The 23,792-nt window shown below is 43.3% G+C and overlaps 1 protein-coding gene across 1 annotated transcript in view; it reads right to left on the minus strand.

The window, feature by feature from the left end:
• The window catches only part of LOC141056100 (uncharacterized), a 103,697-nt gene that overhangs the window by 66,615 nt on the left and 13,290 nt on the right, over window positions 1-23,792 (minus strand). Inside the window, 5 exon segments of the mRNA XM_073552755.1 lie at window positions 1,539-1,662; window positions 1,737-1,916; window positions 3,563-3,716; window positions 16,262-16,336; window positions 18,867-19,602. Coding sequence (XP_073408856.1) covers window positions 1,539-1,662; window positions 1,737-1,916; window positions 3,563-3,716; window positions 16,262-16,336; window positions 18,867-19,602 — 1,269 coding nt within the window.

The raw sequence follows: 23,792 nt of genomic DNA on the forward strand, positions 1-23,792 counted from the left end.
GCATGCAACTAGTGAGCTCCACCATAATGACACCAGAAGACCTCTGGTCTTGTATCCTAAGACCACTGTGCGGTGCACATTATGTCTCTAGTTGCATACTGCCAGGATCTATAGTCCTTTATGTTGGTCAGTGCTAGTGACATGATATACAGTGGGGAAAAAATTATTTAGTCAGCCACCAATTGTCCAAGTTATCCCACTTTAAAAGATAAGAGAGGCCTGTAGTTGACATCATAGGTAGACCACAACTATGAGAGACAAAATGAGAAAACAAATCCAGGAAAATCACCTTGTCTGATTTGGCAAGATTTATTTTGCAAATTATGGTGGAAAATAAGTATTCGGTCACCTAAAAACCTGCAAGATTTCTGGCTCTCACAGACCTGTGACTTCTTTAAGAGTCTCCTCTGTCCTCCACTCATTACCTGTAGTAATGGCACCGGTCTGAACTTGTTATCAGTATAAAAGACACCTGTCCACAACCTCAGTCACACTCCAACCTCCACTATGGTGAAGACCAAAGAGCTGTCGAAGGACACCAGAAACAAAATTGTAACCCTGCACCAGGCTGGGAAGACGGAATCTGCAATAGGCAAGCAGGTTGGTGTGATGAAATCAACTGTGGGAGCAATAGTAAGAAAATGGAAGACATACAAGACCACTGATAATCTCCCTCGATCTGGGGCTCCACCATAATTTGCAAAATAAATCTTTTGTCAATTACAGGCCTCTCTCATCTTTGCAAGTGGGAGAACTTGCACAATTGGTGGCTGACTAAATACATTTTTCCCCGCTGTATGTGTCTGTAAATATATGATTTGGTTTTTGCTTTGTTGTTTTGCATTGGTTTTGCACTTTCAGTCCATTTGGAATATACTCATTATATGGTTTTATATTTATGATTAAAAGCTAAGTTTTATAAAAAAAAAAATATAAAAACAAAACTGAAGACCCTACCCACAGCCCCAACCTGATGCACGAAGATATGATTACAAGGAAACTTCAAACACAGATTAATGAAACTCTACAAAACATATTTCTACACCTGAGGTATCATTTTAATCAGCAAGACAGCGTCAATATGGCCCTGTCTGTACTTTATATAGTAAAATCCCGCTGACAGGCTCCCTGTAAGGTTAAAATTGTCTCTGTCACTAAGTGGTTAATTATACCTCATGTTTATCTTTTATAAACAGAGGAAGAGAAAAGAAAAGTACGTCCAGGTGGTGTGTTACATTCGAAAATGCAGAGAGGTCTCATCATTGGCCGCTGTGGTGACCACTGCTCCGGTTGCAGTGATTGATAAAGGAGCTCACATCAGTCTGGACCAGAAGAGCAAGTACAGAGACCATCAAAGGACTAAGGAAGGGTTGGAGTGAGAGCAGTGGGGATCACTGAGGCGAATATTATCTACTTTATATCATCTGTAAGTTTTTTTTCATATTTTTCAGTGGCTGAACAAACCTTTAAGATTTTCCGAAAGCAGCCAATCCGCCAATCCATTTGAAAAGATGTGTGTATTTATTCCTGTCCATTACCTGGTGATATTCGGGGCTGGGGAACCACCATCATTACGTCCTTGTACCGATCCTTGTGTTCTTCTAGATACTCCCACTCCTCCATGGAGAAGTAGACGGTGACGTCCTGACACCTTATAGGAACCTGCCACATACAATGATACCGTCATCCCCCCGATCCCTCCATAGCGTCACTGTATAATGTCCCAGCAGTGTCACCTCTCCAGTCAGCAGCTCAATCATCTCGTAGGCGAGTTCTAGAATCTTCTGGTCATTGATGTCCTCATGTATCCGCGGGTTTGGTGGAGACCCGGTGATTGGGCTCAGGGTTTTTCCCCGTCCTTCAGACCCAGGAGCCTGACAGAGATCATCAGAGGTCTTCTTCACCACCGTGTAATCCTGTGTATGGAGAGATATAGCATTAAATCTGACTTCAGACATTTCCAAAGTCGTCATCTCTTTGGTTATCTAATATATAAAGCTCAATGTGGGTGTATATGTATGTATGTATGTATGTATGTGTGTGTGTATGTATGTGTGTGTGTATGTATGTGTGTGTGTATGTATGTGTGTGTGTATGTCCGGGATTGGCATCCGCACCGTCGCAGCTACAGCCACAAAATTTGGCACAGTCCCACATCTGGACCCCGAGAGTGTCCTAAGCTATATTGTGAGGCGAAATTTTAACCCCACGCGTTCCAATTCACCAAACAATTTTGCCCCTATCTATGTAATGGGGAAAAAGTGTGTGTGTATCAAGCCCCGCCCCTAATTATGATGTCATAATGGTTGCCATTGCGACGCTGATGTCATCATAGGTTGCAAACCCCGCCACTCATTATGATGTCATAATGGCTGACTATGGGATGGAGGATGTGTGATGGTATATGGGCACTGGACTATGGGATGGAGGATATATATGACGGGTATATGGGCACGGGACTATGGGATGGCGGATATGTATGATGGGTATATGGGCATGGGACTATGGGATGGAGGATATGTATGATGGGTTATGGGCATGGGACTATGAGATAAAGGATGTGTGATGGGTATATGGGCACTGGACTATGGGATGGAGGATATATATGACGGGTATATGGGCACGGGACTATGGGATGGAGGATATGTATGATGGGTTATGGGCATGGGACTATGAGATAAAGGATGTGTGATGGGTATATGGGCACTGGACTATGGGATGGAGGATATATATGACGGGTATATGGGGACTGGACTATGGGATGGAGATGTATGATGGGTTATGGGCATGGGACTATGAGATAAAGGATGTGTGATGGGTATATGGGCACTCGACTATGGGATGGCAAATATGTATGATGGGTATATGGGCATGGGACTATGGGATGGAGAATATGTATGATGGGTATATGGGCATGGGACTATGGGATGGAGGATGTGTATGATGGGTATATGGACATGGGACTATGGGATGGAGGATGTGTGATGGGTATATGGGCACTCGACTATGGGATGGAAGATATATATGATGGGTATATGGGCACGGGCCTATGGGATGGAGGATGTGTGATGGGTATATGGGCACTCGACTATGGGATGGAAGATATGTATGATGGGTATATGGGCATGGGACTATGAGATAAAGGATATGTGATGGGTATATGGGCACTCGACTATGGGATGGCAAATATGTATGATGGGTATATGGGCATGGGACTATGGTATGGAGAATATGTATGATGGGTATATGGGCATGGGACTATGGGATGGAGGATGTGTGATGGGTATATGGGCACTCGACTATGGGATGGAAGATATATATGATGGGTATATGGGCACGGGCCTGTGGGATCGTGGATATGTATGTTGGGTATATGGGCACGGGACTATGGGATGAAGGAGGTGTGATGGGTATATGGGCACGGGACTATGGGATGGAGGATAATTATAATTTGTTATAACTAACCACAGTTAATTACTATGCCCGGGCAGCGCCGGGCTCTTCAGCTAGTATAATATACTACCATAAGTCTATGTAATGTGACATCATCAGAATCTCTCACCTCTCCTGTAAGCAAGAAGAGGATCTCCAGGGTGAGATTTAGTATAGTCTCTGCCATATTTCCATCTCTGATTCTGTCCATCATTGTCAGGTCAATCAGGAAAAATTCTCTTATATAGAAGATCTCCACTGAGAGGATCCGATATTGTCGGAATCTGAATAGAAAGAAGATAAGCCGATGTAGCTTCATGCAAAATCCCTTGTAGAAAATACAATTACTGAAGACAATAAGGGAAAACGTTTAATCTGGTGACGTGATGGCATATTGCTAGGACATGCCATGACTTGTTCTGACCTCTGAAATCTCCATCAATCCTGACAGTCACGTTTCTAATTTTGTGCTGATTTCCCTTCACTGTTTTTCACTGCACAAGAACACTCCGAGCCACCCGAGTCTGATGGGTGCTAATAACAGCCTTATGGTGACGTGATCTGCTATTGATGATCTATTACAAGGATAGATATTCAATATTGTAGTAAAGGGCAACCCTTTTGAGGTGGTTTATAGGAGATCATGCAGACCTGGTGTAGTGTGCTTTGTACTCAGAACGATTGGGTTTAAACACAACAAGAAAGCACAAAATAACAAATTTGTAAAAATACTCTGCAGTAAAAAACATGACACTAATCAGCAAGTGCTGTATAACAAATACAGGGTATTTAGTCAATAAGTTTTTTGCAAGAAATGTATACCAAGCTGCTTCACCGCGTCACGGTAACCCTTCACGAAGCAGTCCCTATCTAATGTATTTAAAACCTGAACATGTGAACAGTGTCTAAATGAACAGGATACAGACAGGCGCCTCCTAGTATATGGGCTTGTGGTGTAACAGCTCATTTATGTGCATGTCACACAGGAGAGGGGTGGGGTCTCCCAAACCATGCTGAGCAAGGAAAAAACGGATACACCTCATTCCCGATCGCGGTTTCTAATCACCTGGATTTGTTGTTCAGCTCCAAGCACATCCCTGGTACTAACATGATTAATCATCCATGGCTGCAGCCTTTACAAAGGTTGATATATAGGACAATGTATGATGTTTAATCATCCTTGTCAATATCCCATTGGTAGAAGTGTTTATCCAAGTTTCAATTTGATATCAAATGATTACTTCAGGGACAGTAATGGTTAACACAGGGGGCTGGATTAGCAGCCTCAGAGGAAGTTCTGGTCTCCCAGGCAGAGCCCTGCAGGTTTGCCCATGGCAGGACGTGCTCCACTGATGGGAGGACTGCCACCGGACTGCTGGGCAATAGGAACGGGCACTACTTCCACCTTCAAAGAAGACCCCATTTTTACTTACGATCAGGATAACTTCATGCTAGAATGTTCATGAGACATGATAAAAAGGCTGACTAGGAAACATGACAGCATTTCAGCAGAGACGACTATGAAAATCAGGGAAGTAAAACATAGAATATTCCAATACATGAGTACACATGAGTTCAAGCAGTTAGACAATAATTCGTGATGAGGGAACATGCTCAGATAAGGTGCTATCCGAGCATGCTCGGGTGCTAATCGAGTGTCTACGACGTGCTTGAAAAATATGTTTGTGTCCCCACGGCTGCATGTCTCGCAGCTGTTCAACAGCCCAACAGCTGCAACACATGCAGGGATTGTCTGTTTGTTTTCAACCAGCAAACATTTAGATAACTTGGACTCCACTAAATCACAGACCAATCACTCTATATCCACTTTAGAGGGAGGATGGCTTTCACTATATACTGTGCCATCGGTGACTTCTCTCCCCATTATCAGTGGAGTAACTTCCAGTGACAAGTCATCAGAGATGATCACAAATTTTGATCATCCAACCTCCTGTATTAATAATCCCAATGGGGACTTTGGAGGGATTGTATTCCCACCTATACATAACTGTTGCACAGCTTGTTGTATAACTCCTTGAATATCCACAGTTCAGTAGAAACCTTCACAGAGCAGATTACATGGGATAACAAGCTTTTACTTGTCAGAACATGAGGTAAAGGAAAAAATGCACAGTCATACAATGCTGCATCATCAGAAAGTAGGAAAACAAAACTGAAACTAACAAAAGAGACCTTTTCTCTTACAACACACTAAGCAAGGAAACTTTACACAACATCGCCATCTATTGTCAGATCAGCATAAAGTCTTCCTTTACCTTTACATAAACAATAAGTCCACAGCTGTTGCATATGCCAACAATAACAACCTAAATAGGGTCACAGGAGTAAGATCCCCAAACATTGATTGTGGACCCATAGATACCAGGAAGAAACCCCCATAATTGCACAGACAGAAATTAGTTGTCTGTAAGAGCCAAAACAAATTTTAACAAGATCACTTCATTTTTTCCCCGGTTATCCATCCCCAATTCCAATCGTCCCATTAAAAGAAAAAACATTACAGAGGTTGCAGGGGAGGCAGTGGGACTCACTAGATGGATCTTCCAGGGAGGATCTTCGTCGGAACCCTGCAGAAAAAGAACAGGAGTTATGAATCTATAATCTGTCCGATTATTCTCTAAAATCAGTTGAGATAAAATTACTCAATAGAGGTTTGTCTTTTTGTCCCAACCGAAAGGCAGACCCATATACTTTATATTTGGATGTCAACATCTTCATTAGTGCAAAAAACCCCCAAAACCCTGTTTGGGAGAGAAGAACAGACAAATCGCGGCGCCCTAAGTGCGTAAACACAATATTGTAGTGGGTGCACAATTTTATGCACTTACCTGATAGAAGACTAATATGGCTTTAGATTGTGTATCCTCAAAAATCCTTCCTTCTGGGATACTTCTCAGTAGACAGGGCTTGCAGCTTGCCTCGGGTGGATCCAAGTGAAAGAGCCAGGTTCAGGCTCAAACAGGATGAGTAAATCAAGAAAGGCACATCCAGCCCATGAACGGCAGCACTTCCCAGGACTCACCTCCAAAGATGATATTTCATATTTTTTTATTTCATAGGTTAAAAAAGAAGAGATACAACGCGTTTCGGATAGTGTATAGCCTTCATCAGGTGTCATAAAAACACAGTACAAATAATAATAATAATCTTTATATAGCGCTAACATATTCCGCAGCGCTTTACAGTTTGCACACATCATCATCACTGTCCACGATGGGGCTCACAATCTAAATTCCGTATTAGTATGTCTTTAGAATGTGGGAGGAAACCGGAGTGCCCGGAGGAAACCCACGCAAACACGGGGAGAACATACAAACTCCTTGCAGATGTTGTCTTTGGTGGGATTCGAACCCAGGACAACCCAGGACAAACCACTGAGCCACCGTGCCGCCCCCTAATAGTATAAAATTCAGTTACATTTATATATAGTAGCAACCTTTTATCCCAGTCTCAGAAACTTGATTTAGGGTGTGGACCAAGTTCAGGAACACACCCACTGATTGATCCAACCTTGACAACATAGATGCGAGAAGGAAAAAAGAAAAAACCCAAAAGAAAAAAAAAACAGAGAAAAAAAAAAAAGGCAACGTTCAAACTCTCTCTATGATATCATTCAATCCATTTGGATATAATGTTCCCAGACGATATATCCAAAACGTTTCTTTCCGGTTTAAAAGAGCATTCCTATTTGGAACACCAGAGGGGATCTGCTCCACCGGAGTTACTTTTATATTAAAAGTTTTGTTATGTTTAATCAGCAGATGCCTTGAGAGACTATGCTTACATATTGTTACCGAAAGGAGTTCTTCCTGATCGGTTGAAGACAGACACCCCAGATAGCAAAGGGGAGCGAGCGGCCTGGAGTGAGAATGGAGTATTATAATAACAGAATTGAGAGGAGAAAGGAGCTGTTATCATCCATTAAGAACATGACTAATATAAGGTTGGATAATTCCTGCACTGAACCTGTGATTGATATTGAGACTAAAAGGACCATCACTGGTCTTTTTTTGGACTTTGAAAAACATATAAAGATGGAAATAAGACATCAGATCGATGCAGAATTTCTAGGTATTTGTATTGATCAAAAAATAGTTCCAAATGGTTTGAAGATACATTTTAAGACCCTGTGCACACAGTGCGGTTTCTACTGCGGATCCGCAGCGGATTTGCACTTTTTTAATTTCACCGCACTTGGAATTTTTTGGTAAAATCAAAAGTGTCATTTAAAAGTACAAGTTGTCCCTCAAAAAACACTCCCTCAGACGGCCATATTGATGGAAAAATAAAGAGAGTTATGGCTCTGGGGAAAAAGGAGGGCAAAAAAACAAAAATGCAAAATTTAGAAAACCTCATGGTTGTGCAGGGGTTAAAATTAAGAAAATTTATAGAGCACGTTTTTATGCCACACTGGAAATTAGAAAAAAAACAATGGAAGAATTGTTGACTCAAAACAAGAGTTATATAGACATACCTCCTCCTCCGCATTCAGTGCCGCACACTGGATATATGGCTGTTCTGTGCTTACAGGACCTGCGGTGATGTCACAGTCATGTGATCAGACACATGTGTGGGAGGAGTCTGGGAGCACATGACCAGGAGGCTCAGTATGAGCTGGTTGTCATGGTGCTGGAGGAATGGATTTCCGATTCATCAGATCAGGGGGATCGCGTCCTGAGGGTTTTCGGCACTTGGATGCTGGACAATTTCCTTTATTGTAGTTTTTCTTCTTCATTATCACATACCCATGCTCTTACACTTGTACACTTTGCATGTTGTTGTTGTTATTTATTTATATAGGCTCTGTTTTAGGACCCCTACTCGTCTCAATCTATACACCTAGTCTGGGGCAACTCATAAAGTCCCACGGATTCCACCACCACCTTTATGCTGATGACACTCAGATCTACCTCTCTGGCCCAGACGTCACCTCTCTGCTCTCCAGAATCCCAGAGTGTCTATCAGCCATATTCTCTTTCTTCTCCTCTCGCTTCCTCAAACTCAATGTAGACAAATCTGAACTCATCATCATCTTTCCTCCATCTCACAGATCTTCCTTACCCGACCTAGCTATAAGAATTAATGACATCACACTTTCCCCAGTACCAGAAGTCCGCTGCCTCGGAGTAACCTTTGACTCTGCCCTGTCTTTCAAACCGCACATCCAAGCTCTTTCTACCTCCTGTCGCCTCCAGCTCAAAAATATTTCAAGAATCCGTCCTTTCCTCAACCCTCAATCTACTAAAATACTTGTGCATGCCCTCATCATCTCCTGCCTCGACTACTGCAACATCCTTTTCTGTGGTCTCCCTGCTAACACCCTCACACCTCTCCAGTCCATCCTTAACTCTGCCGCCCGACTAATTCATCTCTCTTCTCACTACTCCTCCGCTTCTCCCCTCTGCAAATCTCTTCACTGGCTCCCATTCCCTCAGCGTATCCAGTTCAAATTACTAATACTGACCTACAAGGCCATCTACAACCTGTATCCTGGAAATATTTCTGAACTAATCTCCCGATACCTTCCCTCACATAATCTCTGGTCCTCCCAAGACCTCCTTCTCTCCTCCAGACTTATTTGCTCCTCACCCAACCGCCTCCAAGACTTCTCCTGAACAGCCCCTATTCTCTGGAATTCTTTGCCCCAACAAGTCCGACTATCAACCACATTTGGAGCCTTCAGACGGAACCTGAAAACCCACCTCTTCAAGAAAGCCTACAGCCTGCAATGACCCCGCTACCTCCTTCTCTCTCACCACAACCGGTGATATCACCTCAACCAACACCGGAACTGCTGCAACCCACCAACCTACTGTCTCCTTCTCCACCATCCTGTAGCATGTAAGCCCGAAAGGGCAGGGTCCTCTCTCCCCTCTGTATCAGTCTGTCATTGTTAGTTTGTTTACTGTAAGTGATATCTGTAATTTGTATGTAACCCCTTCTCATGTACAGCACCATGGAATCAATGGTGCTATATAAATAAATAATAATAATAATAATAATAATATAGCACCATTGATTCCATGCTGCTGTACATGAGAAGGGGTTACATACAAAATTAAGTATACCAACTTATGTTCCAGCTCATTTTTATTTTTTTTTTTTTGCTGTAGATTCTCAAACAGGGCGTGCCCCCCTCACGCACCCCTTTTGAGCTCGGGACTTCATCTATATAGATTCCCATGGGCAGGTGGCCGAACAGTTCGACCCTAGTCCTGCTCTGCCCTTATTAACATTGGGGTAGTTTGATACAAAGTCAGGTAATAATACGAGAAGATAGGACCACCCCACAATTGGGTACACTGTTATGAATGGGTCACCGAGGAGAAAAAGCAAAACAAGCTAAGTCACAGAAAACCAGAGAGGTTGGTAACTATGCAGATTGCAGATCCCTGATCTTACCACACAACTAGCAGTATCCGTGGAGCATGCCTACAATGTTCCTAGACGCCTCGTCACGGCCGGAGGACTAAATAAGCCTAAAGCAAGAAAAGGGAAAACTAACTGCCCCAGAGCAGACCCAAAAGGAATAGATAGCCCCCACACATGTATTGACGGTGAAACAAGATGAAGGCACAAACACAGGCAGGAAAATAGGCTGAGCAAATGATGGGGCCCAAACTAACTAGACAGGAAAGGAAAGGGAAGACAATGTCTGCAACCTGCAAAAAACCCTACAAAAATCATGTCCAACACGTCTGATAACAAAAGTAACCCTGAAGTCACTAGACTTCTCCCACTATATCAGCACTCTGAAATATTCTGAGACAGAGCAAAAAGAGGCCGAACTAGTAAGGGACAAAAAGCCAATTGGCAAAATACTGATAAATAAGAGTGGAAATTCAGCACAGCCCCCAGCAGGGGCTGGCTGACCACACCAAAAAAACTGAATACACCAACAAAATAAAGTGTGAACATTAGCAGAAAAACTTAGCTTTAGATGACTGGAACATAGCTGAAAACCAAGAGCTGACTAGCCAGAAGAAATCACCAGCAACTGAATAGGGCGTCGGCTGTCTTAAATCCAATCTGAGACTCCTGAGATCCAATCGTCATCCTCATTCTCAGGTGGCAGATCTCCACCGATCAAATCAGCCTCTCTACCTCCTGTCATCACCAGAGGGAGTCTGGAAGGAGAACTCACAACTGGTGAACCAGAGAATGAACTCACAACAGTACACCTTGTCGTGGTGGGATGGCTTTTACATTTTTTTTCAACAATAGATTTTATTATTATTAAAGAATTATTCAATTAACAAACAGGTACTTTGTAGCGATCAAAAAGAAAATGAACATTTAGTTGGGTGGAGTACAAGGGAAGGGGCTAACGTAACTAACGGGAAGGAGTAAACGGTAAAGGAGGGAGAAAAGGAGCCTGGGGGGGTCATTGGTTAGTTAAGTCTAAATTTAATATAAAGAATTAGGACAAATCTGGGGAGTCAGGAGCATGTAAGCGAAGTGAAGATGTGGTGAAGGAAGTGTGGTTGGCGTATTCCGCCCACAGGAAGCCAAATTTTTGGAAATTTATGGACTTTATCCATAAGTATGGAAGATAATTTTTATTGATCATATGCCAAGAAAGGCATCTCTTGATTTCTGACAAATCTAGACCTGATTTTTTCCAGGCCAATGCTATGGTTTGTTTGGCCACTAGGAATAAAAATGAGATGAGAATTTGGGTATGTTTACGGATGGTAGGGGCAAGTAAGGCTTCCCAAGGGTTTTTTTAAGGTTAGTGTTGGTTACTGAGAGAATAAGGTAATATACCCTAGTCCAAAATCTGCGCACCATGGGGCACATCCACCAAATATGGCACATATATCCGTCAAAATCACAACCTCTAAAACACTTGGGAGAGTAGCCGGGAACTGCCTTGGCATCTCTAGCTGGGGTTAGGTACCATCTAGTTAACACCTTATAGTCTGTTTCTGGTATTAAGGTATTTATAATTCTGTTGGTTGAAGAGGATCAAATCTGAGACCATTCTGATTCAGTAAGATCATAGCCGATATCAGACTCCCAGCGAGAGGTGTAGGTTAAATTACACCTGTGTGAGGTGTATTTGATATGTGAGATGGGGGATGTGGATTCTGGCGACACCTTTATTTGAAAGTAGTGAACGTGTAAAGCAGGCTGGAGTTTCTCACACATTTGGTAATGAAGCGATGGCCGGGGAACCACCACGGTGCAGGGAGACTACCGTACACAAGATGAGGTGCAAAAAACAAAGGGTAAATTTATTGGAAGGCGAAGAATGAAGTGGATGAGGAAGGTGCAAACAGGGGTATGCAATGGCAAAAGATAGTTTACAAGAGTTTGTATTCTTTAGCTGGGCCGTCAAATAGCACGGTGCTCCAACTATTACAGAATCAATATATGTCACACAAGCAAATGCAAACAATAAACAAAGAATGGTGCTACTCTACGTATAGCCTCCCTGGCCTCTTCTAAGAAGGCCACACGGCTGACTTGTTCTGTCTTTTTAAGCCTACACTAGGCCCTGACATGTGCACAAAACAGGAACAAACTCACAGTGATGTTGGGGACTCAGGTCCAGTCCCGGGGGCCCTCAACAGTCTAGTATGGAGGTGCGCACGGCTCTCTGCCAGCTTCATGAAACGTGGTCTTCTCCTTGCTTCTAGGTACGGGAGGTGCTCTTGGAAACTGTTAATCCCTTTCTTGGTATCTTCGTGGCTTCTCAAACTAGCACAGGACAGCCACCCTTGCTACACCCAAAGAGTCTGTCCAATTTCACGTGTCCAATCTGTCCCAGGCTGTGCGACCTCTTTCACAGCTATAAGCAAGAAATCCTTTTGGATAAATTATTTAGGCTTACTTGTGCGCTGCTGAGACCAGGATAAAGTCACCACATGAGAAGCTTTTTAACTCTTTATTCCCAACGCGTTTCGAAGTGGAAAATCACTTCTTCATCAGGGGATGACATAGAGTGAATAGATACAGACTTCTCCGATTAAATACATCCAAAATTTGAATTTGGGCGCCAAAGGTCCCATGTGATCAGGGGACAGAAGTCAGAGTTCAGGGGTTAATGAAATACAAAGACCATTTACAAACGTACAACAATTATACTTTCTTAATTTCTATTTTGCAGATCATATATGAAGATATATGGATAGAAATGAAATTGATTTAAATCTTGAAGAAAAGAGAAAAATTATATAATATAAAAGTTGAAACGAACCCACTGAAAAAATATACATGTGTCACAGTCTGAAGCCTATACAAAATACAGCCTATATAAAAATTATGATTATAGGAAGCCCAATGGTCTCAACGAAATTGCAGAAGTTTTCCTGTAATCATAATTTTTTATAATATATTTTTCTTTTAATAATTTTTTGGAGTGTTTTTAAAGTGAATTCATTATGTATTTGTTCTGTCTTCTATTGGAGCGTTCTTATTAATTGATCTAATTATTTTCCTTTTCTCCATCAAGAATTTTTATTCATTTAGGCTTGCTCCCCCTTCGGGTTGCGAACCTATTTTTGGGATCCTCATTCCTGTAGGTCCGCTTCTTTCCTCATACACCCATCAATCATTTTGACATTCTGACCCGAGTCATGTTCCCAAACCTATATAATGAAAAAATCCTCTCCAAACAATTATTGATCCAACTCAATTTTATTATTATATACGAATACATTGTCTCTTCACATATTTTTAACAGATTCATACTTTTAATAAAAGAATTTTTAACCACGTTTTTATATTACATATTTTTTATATATACACTAATTTTTACTATATATATATACATATCTTTTATTACATATATTTTATTACCCCTTTTTCTCCCCCCGTTTTTTCTTTTAATAAAAACATTCATACATATATATACTCTGCAGTAGCTTTTTCCTGCATCTTATTTTATACTTCTTTTTCCAACGAATTCCGCTCCGTTTCAGCGGTATAGGCTTCGGACTGTGACACATGTATATTTTTTCAGTGGGTTCGTTTCAACTTTTATATTATATAATTTTTCTCTTTTCTTCAAGATTTAAATCATTTTCATTTCTATCCATATATCTTCATATATGATCTGCAAAATAGAAATTAAGAAAGTATAATTGTTGTACGTTTGTAAATGGTCTTTGTATTTCATTAACCCCTGAACTCTGACTTCTGTCCCCTGATCACATGGGACCTTTGGCGCCCAAATTCAAATTTTGGTGTATTTAATCGGAGAAGTCTGTATCTATTCACTCTATGTCATCCCCTGATGAAGAAGTGATTTTCCACTTCGAAACGCGTTGGGAATAAAGAGTTAAAAAGTTTCTCATGTGGTGACTTTATCCTGGTCTCAGCAGCGCACAAGTAAGCCTAAATAATTTATCCAAAAGGATTTCTCTCTGTGGTCACGGACGTGAACCTCGGGCGTGCAGCAGGCTGACATTGACCTACATGCTTTTATCCTTCCTGGAAAAGGTGAGTAGATTCTTTTGAATTTATTTCATTTGTTACCCAGATAAGACCCTATTGCGCTCTTTCTTTCCCCAGTTTTATCTTCCACAGCTATAAGCAAGCACAGATGTTCTCTGCAGCAGCTTGCAGCTCACACACTGTCCAGGCTCAACCCCTCCCCACAGCACAGGGCAGTCTATAAACACAGTCTATTGCATGGGGGAGCAGAACATTTCATCACACCAGACAAGGGGGTGCTGTCTCTTAATGTGGCAGCGTGTTCCTTATTGTCCATAACAGCACCACCCCCTACAGTACTAAAGTTCTTCAGTTGTAAATAGCGTAATATTTCTCTAGAAGGGAATCTTTACTTTTCTTGGAGGGCTGGGAATGGAATAATACCATCAATGTTAAATAGATGGTGGACTCTCGTAATCCCTGCAGTGACCCAAAGATGAAAGCTCCAGAGAGACTCATTTCCAGGGGGGAACTGTGAATTGCCCCATAGTGGGGCAAGAGGCAGTAAGGGGGAAATTAAGTTTGAGGAATATTTTAGGGAATCCCATATTTTGAGTGAATGTGATAAAATTGGATATATAATTTGTTTGTGTTGTACTAGGAGGATCCATAAAAAAGCATCAAGGGTCATTGGGTGACACTCAGGGGGTTCTACAGAAAGCCATTGTGGGGTTCTGAATAAGCATGGTATAGAGTTAACTGGGCTGCCTGGTAATAATTGGAAAGGTTAGGGACTCCCAGACCTTCTTTTACGCGGTGTAGATAAAGATTTGCTCTGTTAGCTCTGGGGAGACCACCCTTCTAAACAAAAGCGTTAACTAATTTGAGGTAGCATGATGGATCAGGGATAGACAATAAACGGAATAAATAGAGTATTCTGGGGAGAAAAGTCATCTCACCCGTATCCAACCCAGCCAAGAGAGATGCAGCTTCTCTCAATTCTGAAGTTGTGATCAAAGTTTACGAAGTGTTTGAGGATAGCTGGCAAAGAAAAGGAACTCTAAGTTAGCTGATAAGTTTACACCTAGATATTTGAGGTGATAGGTAGGGCAAATCTAGTTTAAGCTGCCGGATAATGGTGGCAGGAAGGGATATGTTCATGGAGTGTGATTTTGAATGGTTTATCTGTAGCGCGGATATGTGTTCAAACTAATTAAGAGAGTGGAGTAGGGCTGGCAAAGAAGATTGCGGGGCAGTTAAAAAGAGTAGTATGTCGTCTGCAAACATAAAAAGCTTCTATTTCTATACCATGTATATTTGGTGAATTGCTAATGGTTTGATTGCTAAGAGAAATAATTTTGGAGATAGGTGGTATCCCTGACATGTACCTCTTTTGATAGGAAACTATGCTGAGTAGAAACCGTTATAGCGGTCATAGACCGTAGGGGAACTATACTAGGTTTAGATCCTTGAAAGACATTTATCGGGGAATTTCCATTTCCGCAAGACTGCCATGACAGATATGGCCATGAGATCGAATCAAAGGCTTTTTTAATATCAAATGATAGTAGCATACTTTCAATGTTATGTTGTTTGCATTGATACAGAAGATGAGAAACCCTCAGGATATTATCAGACGCTTGCCTATGGAGCACAAAACCAACCTGATCTTTCTGTATGAGAGATCCCAGACCTGGATTTAGACATTGAGATAAAATTTTTGCTAAGAGTTTGAGATCTATGTTGATCAGGGATATTGGTCTGCAATTAGACCATAATGTGTGATCTGAGTTTGGTTTAGGTATCATGGATATCACCGCCATTAATGAGGTTGCCCCAGGCCTATGGTCATCTCATAATGAATTAAAGAAGATAGTGAGATGAGGGATTAGGACAGAGGCGTGTTACTTGTAGTAAACGGCTCTGAACCCATCAGGGCCTGGATTTTTGTCTAATTTTTTATTGCATTTTATATTTAAGAGGGAGAGAGCTTGATTTAGAAGTTCAATCATATTGGGGCCAAGCGTTGGGAGAGGGGTCGAGTTTAGGAAATTTTCTATTTTTTTTGCATTATTTGAATAGATGTCATCGTATAAATGTTCAAGTTGCTGTTGAAATTGGCAGATAATTAGTTGTGGATTGGAGGTTAAGCCTTTGGCAGTGCGCAGACGTATAGGAGTATGAGGTGTCGGAAAGCATTTGAGTCGTCTGGCAAGGTTGGAATTATTTTTATTAAAGGCATAAAAGTGTTGTTGAGTCCAGCGAATGGCTCGGTCTGCGTTTTCGGAGAGGCAAAGATCGAGTTCAGAGTGTGCGGGTGTGAGGTCACAGTATATAGAATGGGAGGGTGAGTTCTTCATCTGGGACTCTAATGTTGACACCCCACTCTCCAGAGCTGTTATTCTTGTATACCGTTCTTTCTTCTTACGAGAAGCTTCTTGAATGCAGAAGCCTCTCAACAAGCTTCATGAGCTTTCCAAAGGGAGACTGGAGAAGAAGCTGGCTGAAGGTTCAGAGAAAAATATTAATCAAGATGATCTTTCAATCACTGAGCAATTTCAGGATAAGACAGTAAGGAGCAGTGGAGCAGGTGAGCAGGACTGGAGAGTGGTTTGACCAGGGATAGACTGCACAGAAACGCTTGTTATATTAGGTATGAATGATGGGTGGGCCAATACGTGGTCTATCCTAGTGTATAAATGTGGTGAAGAGAATATGTATAGTCCTTGACCGAGGAGAACTGGTCTCTCCATAAATCCATCCATTGGCACTGGGAAAGGAGTTTGTTTATAGCAGATGAACCTGTAGAAAGAGGAGCTATTGAAGGGCCCGTAATTGGTGGTTTGTAGACTTGTTGAGAACAAGATCCCGCTCCGCAGTGTGTTATGAAGTATTCACACTGCGTGGTTGGGAATCTTGGGACGCAGAAACACGCAGGCGCGATAGCTTGATGGAAGTTCCTGGGCGCACTGCGCATGCCTGAGAATTGTTGTCCCAGCGCAGGCGCCCGACAACATGTAACGGCAAAAACCAATGAAGGAGGTGGTGCAGGGACGCTGTAGAAGGGGGTTGATGGACAGCTGGGAGGCGGATTAAACAGAGGGACACTCCATACCACTGTGACAGAATACAGGTATGAGGAGCTATTTATAAAAGTCTATATTTTGGTGTTAATGGGGGTCAGAAACAGAAGAGCCACCTTCACAGAATGCAGCCTTAGTGCTGCTGAAGGTGGCTCTTTTAGTTAAAAACACCCTGGGGGGTGACAGGTTCCCTTTAAGTATCGTGTTGGAGTCACCGCAGAGTTGTGTAGTGCCTTGGGCATGTTCAGAGACAAAATCAAGTAGTCGAGAGAAAAAAGGCAGATTGATAAGTATAGTAGAAAAACAATGGTTGCCACCTCATCAGAGATAGAACCAGTCACCATGAGACAACACCCTCTTTATCTGCGACTAATGATTTAAAAATGAAGGGTACATTTTTCTGGAAGCAAATGGTTAAACGTTTTATTTGTGGCGCATGCTGTGTAGAAAAGTGGATAAGACAGGGACAAAAACTTTGATGAGGTAGAGAAATGTGTCTCTTGAAGGCAAATCACGTCTGTATGTTGGGATCTGTAATAACGGAAAGATTTGGTACATTTGTGCGGGAATTAAGACCCCTGCACATCGTGTGATAAGATGGTTAAAGGCATATTAATAAAGGTGTCAAGGTTATACAGAAAGGTCCCTCCTGTGGCCTGTAATTGATAATGGGAGCATAATGTTGAAAGGCACAGTCAGGGAGGGAGGCGCTGGCAGCACCCGAAACACAGTCACCTTGGGTCACACTGTCCTCGGTGCACATGCTCCTGTATTGGAGCTGACAGTTGAAGATCATGAGTCCAGGGGACAACCCAGAGAAATCTCTCCCTCACCTCTGGTACTCTGTCCATCCGAATCCTTTCGCAGATAGAGCAGGCTGGCTCAGGGCAGTGAGAGTGCAGATGCCTGCCGGAGAGGGCACACTGTTTGATAATGAAAGATGCCAAACCACCCGGATTTACGCATGTAAGCAGGGGTATGTAAGATGGCCGCCTGACAGATCTTTGAAGGGAGATATGTGTCATTGAGGTTTGTAGCTTCGGTGATGTAAGCCCAGGAAAGCAGGCTCAAGCACTTATAGTGCTGAACGAGTTAATAAGGCATATCAGGGCTGGGTTTACGAGCAGTCAAAGAGAAGGGTGGGAGTGGCTACTCACATATCCCACCGGGGGGGGGAGGCATGGTATGGCAGATAAAATGGAGACCACTTTTCTCATTCAGTGTCTGAGTCTGGAGATGTGCCGATCTCCAGTGTGTTGGTTTTTGCTAAGGACTTAAGCACTGGACAACACTAATACAAGTGGGCAAACCCGCAATGCCATATGGATTATTTGTTTTTTTTTTCACTCTGTGAGGGCTTTTGTTTATGAAGTTTGTAATAAACCAGCCTGGACATTTTGATGAAACCACTTCCTTCCTGTGCTTACCTCAACCACAGCTGAATGAGTAGAAACCCTACAGTATTCTCTATATTCTATTTGCTTTAAAGGTGTTTATTGGTAATTGCATACATTTCATAAACTACATGCAATTTTTTATGTACAATAAAACTTATTTTATGGGCAAAGCATTTCCCACATTCAGAGCATGAATATAGCATCTCACCAGTGTGAATTCTCTCGTGATTAATAAGATGTGATGTTTGATTAAAATTAGTGATGAGCGAGTATGCTTATTATTCGAGGTTTCCGAGCATGCTCGACTCACAAACGAGTATTGCCGATGCTCGAATGCGATTCTCGGATCCCTGTCCCGCATGTTTCGTGGCTGTAATACAGCCAATAAACATGGCTACAGTTTAACCGTGTATGGCAGGCAATCGATGCATCTTTCTGTAAGTCATGCAACATGCAGGGCAGAGATCTGAGCATTGCATCCGAGCACTGGCAATACTTGGTGAGACTCGAGCATGCTTGGAAACCTTGAGTAACGAGCATACTCGCTCATCACTAATTAGAATTTTTCCCACAGTATGAACATGGATGTGGCTTCTCACCTTTGTGAATTCTCTGATGTCTAACAAGATAAGATTTCTTGTAAAAACATTTCCCACATACTGAACATGAATACGGTTTCTCACCAGTGTGAATTCTATGATGCATAACAAGATCTGACTTCTGGGTAAAACACTTTCCACATTCTGAACACATATATGGCTTCTCCCCTCTGTGCCTTCTCTCATGTTTGACAAGACTTGATTGATGTGTAAAATCTTTCCCGCATTTTAGGCATGAATATGGCTTCTCACCCGTGTGAATTCTATGATGCGCAACAACATCTTCTTTCCGGTTAAAAGATTTCCCACATTCTAAACATGAAAATGCTTTCTCCTGGGTGTGACTTCTTTGATGTCTAACAAGAGTTGATTTAACTGTAAAACATTTTCCACATTCTAAGCAGGCATATGGCTTCTCCCCTGTGTGAACTCTCAAATGTCTAAGAAGATGTGATCTATGGTTAAAAGATTTTCCACATTCTGAACAAGGAAATGGCTTCCCATTTGGAGACATTTGATGTTTTGTACCCCTTCTACGAATTTTATTTTGTTTATCAATGTGTGATGAGTTAGAGGATGAGGGTATATCAGGGATGTTGGCATGTTCTTCATGTGAAGCTGGTATGATATTTTGATTGTAGACTTTAAAATCCAACGTCTCATGCGTCACTGAGCTTCTGGTAAAGTCATCTGACAAAAAAGTAAAGTTAATTTTATTATTTTTGAATAACGAAACCTTAAAATTGTGTTGCTATTTTAGAACATTTTGCCCATTAAAGCTGGAATTACAGTTAGAACCACAATTCGTAAGGTTGCAGCATATGCTGATAGTCTCCTGTTCTGTATCTCCTGCCCATATATTTCAATGTCTTATAGCTTTAATTTCATATTTAATTTTAAAAAAATTGGAAGGCTATGTGTGCACCTTGCATATCTGCTTGCAGAAATTTCTGTATGCTTTCTTCATCTCTTGGAAGAAAAACGCAGTGGAAAATTCGTGTGTTTATGTGCGTTTTTGATGAGTTTTTTATGTGTTTTTTCATGCGTTTTTGTAAGCTAAATAAAGATACTGTATATTATTACAAAAAATGTGATGTTCCTTGTTCAACCTCTTCTTTTTCATTCTCCATTGAAGACCATAATATCATTACATACCATGTTGAAATTAATAATGTTTACACACAAAACAAATATTAGCAGAGGTTTAGTAATGTAGTAATGAACAGGTGTCAGACAGATACCCTCATTAATAAAATGGTACATAAAGAGGTATCAGCCTATGTAGGAGCATTAACATAATTAACCTACATATGCTGAAACAAAACAACAACGAAGGACCCCTGGACAAAGCTTTCCATAACGAAATGTACGTTGCGTGGCATGTGGTGGGTCCCTGGCTTGCATTTCTTCTTGTGTAGAGCAAGACAGGGAGGGTGGGAGCAGGTGAATAAGCCCCGCCCATCGGACCGGACCGCGGCAGTTTACATACATCTGAACCGATATAAAAAAGGTATTTATGCATGAAAGGTGCGGGGTCAGGGGGAAGCAAAAGTACTAAGAGAATCCTTATGTGACACACAATTGATTGATAGCATTATATGATATCTCAAAAAAGGGGTGACAGATTCCCTTTAGGCTATGTGCACACGTAGCGTTTTAAAACGCTTACTAAAAACCAGACTCCTTCCCAGAAATCGCGCGGTTTTTTCCGCGCGATTTCACCGCGATTATGATCGCGATTTTGCCGCGATTTTCGCGTGCGATATTCAAGCACTTTCCAAGCGATTTGAAGCATCGCTTGGAAAGTGATTGACAGGTTGGTCACACTCGTCAAACATAATGTTTGACAAGTGTGAGAAGCTTTTTACTATTGAGGCCGCCTATGCAGCATCAATAGTAAAAGATAGGATGTTAAAATGCTAAAAAAAAAAATAAAAAATCGGGGTATATTTACCTTCCGGCGTCCCGCGATGCATTCCCAGGCCTCAGCGTTCCCAGCGATGCCTTGCGAGACCTGTGATGACGTTGGTCTCGCGTTGCTATAGCGATCTCGCGAGACCGCTAGAGTCATGCGAGACTACATCATCACAGGACCTTGCCGCAAGGCATTACTGGGAACGCTTAGGCCGGGAATGCAGCGCGGGACGCCGGAAGGTAAATATACCCCGATTTTTTATTCTTTTTTTTACAGGGTTATGGTACCCAGGGCCTGGAGGACAGTCTCCTCTCCTCCACACCGTGGGTACCAACCGCACATGAGACGCTTAACTTCCCGCATGGTGGGCATAGCCACATGCAGGAAGTCAGCGATTCTCATGCATTCCTATGGGTGCGGAATCGCGGCAATTCTTTGCGATTCCGCAAAAAGAATGAGCATGCTGCGATTTTTTCCGCGATGCGATTTCGCCGCGGAAAAAAACTCAGCATTAGCACAGCATGTGCGGAATGCCATAGGAATGCATGGGGGGCGTTCTGTACACGATTTTTAAGCGTTTTCGCGCCGAAAATCGTGGCAAAAACGCTTAAAAATCGCTACATGTGCACACAGCCTTAAAGCGAAACCCAACAGCACAAATGCAAATCTAGCTTCATCACATGACGCACGCCCCTGAGAGAGAATGCGCGCCAAAGTGGATTTAGAAGCCCAGTGCGCCAAACTGGCTCTTAAAGGGCCGCCGCGCCAAAGTGATTCTTAAAGGGCCGGCGCACCGAAATGAGTCTTAAAGGGCCAGCGCACCAAATCGAATGCTGAGTGACCCCAGGCTCCAAATCGGAGGCTGATCGCCCCTGGCCTACAAATCGGAGGCTGAGCCACCCTGGCCTCCAAATCAGACCCAGAGTGGCCCCGCCCACCAAATCGGACCCACCAAATCGGACCCTGAGGGGCCCCGCCCACCAAATCAGACCCAGAGTGACCCCGCCCACCAAATCGGACCCTGAGGGGCCCCGCCCACCAAATCAGACTCAGAGTGGCCCCGCCCACCAAATCGGACCCTGAAGGGCCCAGCCCACCAAATTAGACCCAGAGTGGCCCGCCCACCAAATCGGACCCTGAGGGGCCTCGCCAACCAAATCGGACCCCGAGGGGCCCCGCCCACCAAATCGGACCCTGAGGTGCCCCGCCCACCAAATCGGACCCTGAGGGGGCCCCGTCCACCAAGTCGGACCCTGAGGGGCTCCGCCCACCAAATCACACCCTGAGGGGCCCCGCCCACCAAATTAGACCCAGAGTGGCCCCGCCCACCGAATCGGGCCCTGAGGGGCCCCGCCCACCAAATCGGTCCCTGAGAGGCCCCGCCCACCAAATCGGACCCAGAGTGGCCCCGCCCACCAAATTGGGCTATGAGGGGCCCCGTCCACCAAATCGGACCCTGTGGGGCCCTGCCCACCAAATCGGATCCTGAAAGACCCCACACACCAAATCAGACCCTGAGGGGCCCCACAGGCCAAAGTGGCCCCTGAGAGGCACCCACAGTTAAAACGGATCCTGAGTTGAAAGTCTTGCAGGGGCAGCAGGCAAGTCTCTCTTAAAGGGGCAGCCCGGGCACCATTTCAAACCACTATCTGTACTTCCTTCAGGAAATACACATCTAGTTAATCTTATCATCTTTATACCATGCTGGTTTCCGTTTCTCTCCATGGTCTGAGCAGACTTATTGTGCCCCAGTAGCATTTCTTTGCACAGGTATATATGTTATGTGATATTGCATGAGCACTTGCACTTTATATATTACTAGCTGAAGAGCCCGGCGCTGCCCTGGCATAGTAACTAACTACGGTTAGTTATAACAAATTATAATGATTATATATATATATATAAAGCTGAGTGTAGAGCCCCGCCCACTCCACATAGCCACATTCACTATAATATCCCACATTATCCCGTCAGCCAGAGCCACCGGACTACTACTCCTAATATCCCACATCATCCCGTCAGCCACAGCCACCGGACTACTGCCCCTAATATCCCACATCATCCTGTCAGCCAGAGCCACCGGACTACTACCACTAATATCCCACATCATCCCATCAGCCAGAGCTACCAGACTACTACTCCTAATATCCCACATCATCCCGTCAGCCACAGCCACCGGACTACTGCCCCTAATATCCCACATCATCCTGTCAGCCAGAGCCACCGGACTACTACCCCTAATATCCCACATCATCCCGTCAGCCAGAGCTACCAGACTACTACCCCTAATATCCCACATCCTGTCAGCCAGAGCCACCGGACTACTACCCCTAATATCCCACATCATCCCGTCAGCCAGAGCCACCGGACTACTACCCCTAATATCCCACATCATCCCGTCAGCCAGAGCCACCAGACTACTACCCCTAATATCCCACATCATCCCGTCAGCCAGAGCCACCGGACTACTACCCCTAATATCCCACATCATCCCATCAGCCAGAGCCACCGGACTACTACCACTAATATCCCACATCATCCCGTCAGCCAGAGCCACCGGACTACTACCCCTAATATCCCACATCATCCCGTCAGCCTGGCGTCAGAACCAGAGCGCTGAGTGGATTTGCCCTGACTTCCATACCAATGATCCCGTTAATAGAACCCTGGGGTGAGAATCAGAGCGCTGAGGGATTTACCATAACTTCCATACCAGAGATCACTTTAAGAGAGGCCTGGGGTCAGTACCAAAGCGCAGAGTGGATTTGCCCTAAATTCCATACCAATGATCACTTTAAGAGAAACTGGGGTCAGAACCACAGAGCTGAGTGGAACGGTCCTAACTTCCCTTTAAGAGAGGCCTGGGGTCAGTACCAAAGCGCTGGATGGATTTGCCCTCACTTCCATACCAGGGATCCCTTTAAGAGGGAAGATGTGCCTATATGATGGAGGATGTGTGATGTGT

This window comes from Dendrobates tinctorius, unplaced genomic scaffold (genome assembly GCF_039654945.1).
Source record: "Dendrobates tinctorius isolate UK_male_01 unplaced genomic scaffold, ASM3965494v1 ptg000196l, whole genome shotgun sequence".
NCBI classification, from domain to species: Eukaryota; Metazoa; Chordata; class Amphibia; order Anura; family Dendrobatidae; genus Dendrobates; species Dendrobates tinctorius.